The following is a 7,074-nucleotide window of genomic DNA, read 5'->3' as shown; positions in this document are numbered from 1 at the left end:
TTTTGGATATAACAGATGATTACAAATGTTTCAAATTGGTCTTTGGTCTTGACCAATATTTGTTTGAAAATGTCATCCATGGAATAAAATACCACTTTAGTCTTCAGTATTTTCTGCATCAGACCTGACATGTTTTTTTTTTTTTTGTTTTTGTTTTGGACACTTTTGTGACTCAGAAGAGAAACAGATGATTTCATGTATAGGACAGTTTTTCATCTTTCTGACTCCTCTTCCTTACAGAACCAGATGAAGTCAGAGAACTCACTGTAACTGAAATCACCACTTCCTCTGTTCCTCTGAGCTCGACTGAACCATTAGGAAAAAGCTCCTCCAATACAGTAGAATGGTCAGATGGATCAACTACTCTAAATCCCATTGTGACTAATAAGAGCACGACTATATCTAACCTGACTACTGGTGTCCTGAATAACACAAGTGTCACAGCCATGACAGCAGATAACCAAACTAATGAAAATAGTGCATTTACCTCCAGTTATACAAGTAAGTAAACATAGAAACCACTTAAACTTGCTGAGAGATGTGTGCAACAAAATACCTTAAATTAGTCCTATACCTATGAAGGACATAGTAGAAAATCATGATTTACTTGAACCAAATGAGCCATTTTTCCAAAAATTGACTCAATACCTTACATAATAACTTGAACAAAACTATTGATGACCACTAAGAAGGGTTGGAACATTTTATGAGAATATTTTTTGAATTATCTCCAAAACACTGACATTAAATAGAAACAACAATATTAAAGCATGAATACTCATGTGTCGTAAAATAATGCTTAGGAGATAACTATTGTTATTTATGAATAGCAAATTTAGATGGATGGATACACATAAAGATACGTAGATAAGAGAAGAGATGCATGTTTATTTGGACGGATGCATGGATGGATGGTTACAGGGTTGGAAAGATGGATGATAAATTGATAGAAGAATAGAATGATGGTTAGATTTATGTATAAATATCAGTATAGATGGATGTATGGATTGGGAAGTGGTTTGTTCAGTGGTTTTATGGATGGATCTAGAATCAAGAGTCTTTATTATCATTTATACAGAGCAAAATGAAATTTCTGCCAGCAGCTGTTTGCTAAAAACAAATAAAAAAAGGATAAAATAAATAAATGGTGCATTACAGTTAAAAGGTGCAGCAAAAAGGATGATTGAATAGATTAAGTTATAGATCAATGCATGTCTAGAGAAATAGGACGTTGGATGGATTCATAGATGAAAAGATGGATACATGATGGATGGATGTAGAAATGTATGAGTTAATGGGTGGTAAATTTTTAACTGCTACTGTTTTATGATAAATTCTCTAGATGAATATGGGCTTGTTTTTATTTGATCTGTTTTGTATATAACAGGATTACAAATGTTTCAAATTGGTATTTGATCTTGACCAATATTTGTTTGAAAATGTCATCCATGGAATAAAATACCACTTTAGTCTTCAGTAATTTCTGCATCAGGCCTGGCTTTTTTGTTTTTGTTTTGGAGACTTTTGTGACTCAGAAGAGAAACAGATGATTTCATTGTATAGGACAGTTTTTCATCTTTCTGACTCCTCTTCCTTACAGAACCGGATGAAGTCAGAGAACTCACTGTCACTGAAATCACCACTTCCTCTGTTCCTCTGAGCTCCACTGAACCATTAGGACAAAGCTCCTCCAATACAGTAGAATGGTCAGATGGATCAACTACTCTAAATCCCATTGTGACTAATAAGAGCACGACTATATCTAACCTGAGTACTGGTGTCCTGAATAACACAAGTGTCACAGCCATGACAGCAGATAACCAAACTAATGAAAATAGTGCATTTACCTCCAGTTATACAAGTAAGTAAACATAGAAACCACTTAAACTTGCTGAGAGATGTGTGCAACAAAATACCTTAAATTAGTCCTATACCTATGAAGGACATAGTAGAAAATCATGATTTACTTGAACCAAATGAGCCATTTTTTAAAAGAATAACTCAATACCTTACACAATAACTTGAACAAAACTACTGATAACCACTAAGAAGGGTTGGAACATTTTATGAGAATATTTTTTGAATTATCTCTACAACACTGACATTAAAAAGAAACATTAACATTGAAGGATAAATAATAATGTGCCTGAAAAATGTTTAGGTGCAAAATATTGTTCCTTACAGTATGTACACCATATTTAGATGAATAGATAGACTAAAGATGAGTGGATGGATGAAAGGATGGATGAATTGATGGTTGAATAGACTGAGTTATAGATGAATGCATGTCAAGAGAAATGGGATGTTGGATGAAGACAGATTAAAAAAGATGGATACATGGTGAGATGGATTGATGGATGGATGTAGAAATTCAGGAGTTATTGGATGGTAAGGGGTGGCTGTGGTGCAGCTGCAGGGCGGATGACTCCTGATCGAAAGATTTCGGGTTCGATTCCCATCTTGCATTTGTCAAAGTGTCCTTGGGCAAGACGGTGAACCCCAAATTGCCTCTGGTAGAAGGTTGGCGTGTTTTTACTTGATCTGTTTGTACATAACAGAGGATTACAAATGTTTCAAATTGGTGTTTGGTCTTGACCAAAATGTGCTTGAAGATGTCAATACCACTTTAGTCTTTTGTATTTTCTGCAACAGACATAACTTGATTTGTTTCTTCTGTTTTTGTTTTGGAGACTTTAGTGACTAAGAAGAGAAACAGATCATCTCTTTGTATAGGACAGTTTTTTCATCTTTCTGACTCCTCTTCCTTACAGAACCGGATGAAGTCAGAGAACTCACTGTAACTGAAATCACCACTTCCTCTGTTCCTCTGAGCTCCACTGAACCATTAGGACAAAGCTCCTCCAATACAGTAGAATGGTCAGATGGATCAACTACTCTAAATCCCATTGTGACTAATAAGAGCACGACTATATCTAACCTGACTACTGGTGTCCTGAATAACACAAGTGTCACAGCCATGACAGCAGATAACCAAACTAATGAAAATAGTGCATTTACCTCCAGTTATACAAGTAAGTAAACATAGAAACCACTTAAACTTGCTGAGAGATGTGTGAATCAAAATACCTTAAATTAGTCCTATACCTATGAAGGAAATAGTAGAAAATCATGATTTACTTGAACCAAATGAGCCATTTTTTAAAAGAATAACTCAATACCTTACACAATAACTTGAACAAAACTACTGATAACCACTAAGAAGGGTTGGAACATTTTATGAGAATATTTTTTGAATTATCTCTACAACACTGACATTAAAAAGAAACATTAACATTGAAGGATAAATAATAATGTGCCTGAAAAATGTTTAGGTGCAAAATATTGTTCCTTACAGTATGTACACCATATTTAGATGAATAGATAGACTAAAGATGAATGGATGGATGAATAGACTGAGTTATAGATGAATGCATGTCAAGAGAAATGGGACGTTGGATGGAGACAGATTAAAAAAAGATGGATACATGGTGAGATGGATTGATGGATGGATGTAGAAATGCTGGAGTTATTGGATGGTAAGGGGTGGCTGTGGTGCAGCTGCAGGGCGGATGACTCCTGATCGGAAGATTTCAGGTTCGATTCCCATCTTGCATTTGCAATTGGTATTTGGTCTTGACCAATATTTGTTTGAAAATTTCAATACCACTTTAGTCTTCTGTATTTTCTGCAACAGACGTGACTTGATTTGTTTCTTCTGTTTTTGTTTTGGAGACTTTAGTGACTAAGAAGAGAAACAGATGATCTCATTGTATAGGACAGTTTTTTCATCTTTCTGACTCCTCTTCCTTACAGAACCGGATGAAGTCAGAGAACTCACTGTAACTGAAATCACCACTTCCTCTGTTCCTCTGAGCTCCACTGAACCATTAGGACAAAGCTCCTCCAATACAGTAGAATGGTCAGATGGATCAACTACTCTAAATCCCATTGTGACTAATAAGAGCACGACTATATCTAACCTGACTACTGGTGTCCTGAATAACACAAGTGTCACAGCCATGACAGCAGATAACCAAACTAATGAAAATAGTGCATTTACCTCCAGTTATACAAGTAAGTAAACATAGAAACCACTTAAACTTGCTGAGAGATGTGTGCAACAAAATACCTTAAATTAGTCCTATACCTATGAAGGAAATAGTAGAAAATCATGATTTACTTGAACCAAATGAGCCATTTTTTAAAAGAATAACTCAATACCTTACACAATAACTTGAACAAAACTACTGATAACCACTAAGAAGGGTTGGAACATTTTATGAGAATATTTTTTGAATTATCTCTACAACACTGACATTAAAAAGAAACATTAACATTGAAGGATAAATAATAATGTGCCTGAAAAATGTTTAGGTGCAAAATATTGTTCCTTACAGTATGTACACCATATTTAGATGAATAGATAGACTAAAGATGAATGGATGGATGAATAGACTGAGTTATAGATGAATGCATGTCAAGAGAAATGGGACGTTGGATGGAGACAGATTAAAAAAAGATGGATACATGGTGAGATGGATTGATGGATGGATGTAGAAATGCTGGAGTTATTGGATGGTAAGGGGTGGCTGTGGTGCAGCTGCAGGGCGGATGACTCCTGATCGGAAGATTTCAGGTTCGATTCCCATCTTGCATTTGCAATTGGTATTTGGTCTTGACCAATATTTGTTTGAAAATTTCAATACCACTTTAGTCTTCTGTATTTTCTGCAACAGACGTGACTTGATTTGTTTCTTCTGTTTTTGTTTTGGAGACTTTAGTGACTAAGAAGAGAAACAGATGATCTCATTGTATAGGACAGTTTTTCATCTTTCTGACTCCTCTTCCTTACAGAACCGGATGAAGTCAGAGAACTCACTGTAACTGAAATCACCACTTCCTCTGTTCCTCTGAGCTCGACTGAACCATTAGGACAAAGCTCCTCCAATACAGTAGAATGGTCAGATGGATCAACTACTCTAAATCCCATTGTGACTAATAAGAGCACGACTATATCTAACCTGACTACTGGTGTCCTGAATAACACAAGTGTCACAGCCATGACAGCAGATAACCAAACTAATGAAAATAGTGCATTTACCTCCAGTTATACAAGTAAGTAAACATAGAAACCACTTAAACTTGCTGAGAGATGTGTGCAACAAAATACCTTAAATTAGTCCTATACCTATGAAGGAAATAGTAGAAAATCATGATTTACTTGAACCAAATGAGCCATTTTTTCAAAGAATAACTCAATACCTTACACAATAACTTGAACAAAACTACTGATAACCACTAAGAAGGGTTGGAACATTTTATGAGAATATTTTTTGAATTATCTCTACAACACTGACATTAAAAAGAAACATTAACATTGAAGGATAAATAATAATGTGCCTGAAAAATGTTTAGGTGCAAAATATTGTTCCTTACAGTATGTACACCATATTTAGATGAATAGATAGACTAAAGATGAATGGATGGATGAATAGACTGAGTTATAGATGAATGCATGTCAAGAGAAATGGGACGTTGGATGGAGACAGATTAAAAAAAGATGGATACATGGTGAGATGGATTGATGGATGGATGTAGAAATGCTGGAGTTATTGGATGGTAAGGGGTGGCTGTGGTGCAGCTGCAGGGCGGATGACTCCTGATCGGAAGATTTCAGGTTCGATTCCCATCTTGCATTTGCAATTGGTATTTGGTCTTGACCAATATTTGTTTGAAAATTTCAATACCACTTTAGTCTTCTGTATTTTCTGCAACAGACGTGACTTGATTTGTTTCTTCTGTTTTTGTTTTGGAGACTTTAGTGACTAAGAAGAGAAACAGATCATCTCATTGTATAGGACAGTTTTTCATCTTTCTGACTCCTCTTCCTTACAGAACCGGATGAAGTCAGAGAACTCACTGTAACTGAAATCACCACTTCCTCTGTTCCTCTGAGCTCCACTGAACCATTAGGAAAAAGCTCCTCCAATACAGTAGAATGGTCAGATGGATCAACTACTCTAAATCCCATTGTGACTAATGAGAGCACGACTATATCTAACCTGACTACTGGTGTCCTGAATAACACAAGTGTCACAGCCATGACAGCAGATAACCAAACTAAAGAAAATAGTGCATTTACCTCCAGTTATACAAGTAAGTAAACATAGAAACCACTTAAAGTTGCTGAGAGATGTGTGCAACAAAATACCTTAAATTAGTCCTATACCTATAAAGGAAATAGTAGAAAATCACGATTTACTTGAACTAAATGAGCCATTTTTCCAAAGAATAACTTAATACCTTACACAATAAATTGAACAAAACTACTGATAACCACTAAGAAGGGTTGGAACATTTTATGAGCATATTTTTTGCACAATCTTCAAAACACTGACATTAAATAGAAACATCAGTATTAAAGGATAAATAGTAATGTGCCATAAATTAATGCTTAGGAGAAAAGTATTATGTATGTATAGCAAATTTAGATGGATGGATGAAAGGATGCATACACATAAAGATACGTAGATAAGAGAAGAGATGGATGTTTGTTTAGACGGATGCATGGATGGATGGTTACAGGGTTAGAAAGATGGATGATAAATTGATAGAAGAATAGAATGATGGTTAGATTTATGTATAAATATCAGTATAGATGGATGTATGGATTGGGAAGTGGTTTGTTCAGTGGTTTTATGGATGGATCTAGAATCAAGATTCTTAACTATAATTTTTGCAGAGCAAAATGATATTTCTGCCAGCAGCTGTTTGCTAAAAAAAAATTAAAGAAAGGATAAAATAAATAAAAGGTGCATTACAGTTAAAAGGTGCAGCAAAAAGGAAGTGGACATTGCACAATAAATAAAGTCCAGCAAAAAGGATGATTGCATAGATTGAGTTATAGATGAATGCATGTCTAGAGAAATAGGACGTTGGATGGATTCATAGATGAAAAGATGGATACATGATGGATGGATGTAGAGATGCATGAGTTAATGGGTGGTAATTTTTTAACTGCTACTGTTTTATGGTACATTCTCTGGATGAATATGGGCTTGTTTTTATTTGATC

At 35.2% G+C, this 7,074-nt stretch overlaps 1 protein-coding gene across 1 annotated transcript; it reads left to right on the top strand.

Annotated features, from left to right (window-relative positions):
- Positions 1-1,522: 1,522 nt before the first annotated feature.
- Positions 1,523-6,156, top strand: LOC112141328 (receptor-type tyrosine-protein phosphatase eta; the record flags this gene model as incomplete). Its single annotated transcript, XM_024264437.2, has 5 exons — positions 1,523-1,861; positions 2,772-3,032; positions 3,814-4,074; positions 4,855-5,115; positions 5,896-6,156. Coding segments are annotated over exons 1-5 (1,099 nt in total), but the record flags the coding sequence as incomplete, so codon positions are not given.
- Positions 6,157-7,074: the final 918 nt, after the last annotated feature.

This window comes from Oryzias melastigma, unplaced genomic scaffold (genome assembly GCF_002922805.2).
Source record: "Oryzias melastigma strain HK-1 unplaced genomic scaffold, ASM292280v2 sc01453, whole genome shotgun sequence".
In the NCBI taxonomy this organism is placed as follows: domain Eukaryota; kingdom Metazoa; phylum Chordata; class Actinopteri; order Beloniformes; family Adrianichthyidae; genus Oryzias; species Oryzias melastigma.
This window is presented reverse-complemented; position numbering and strand designations above follow the sequence as displayed.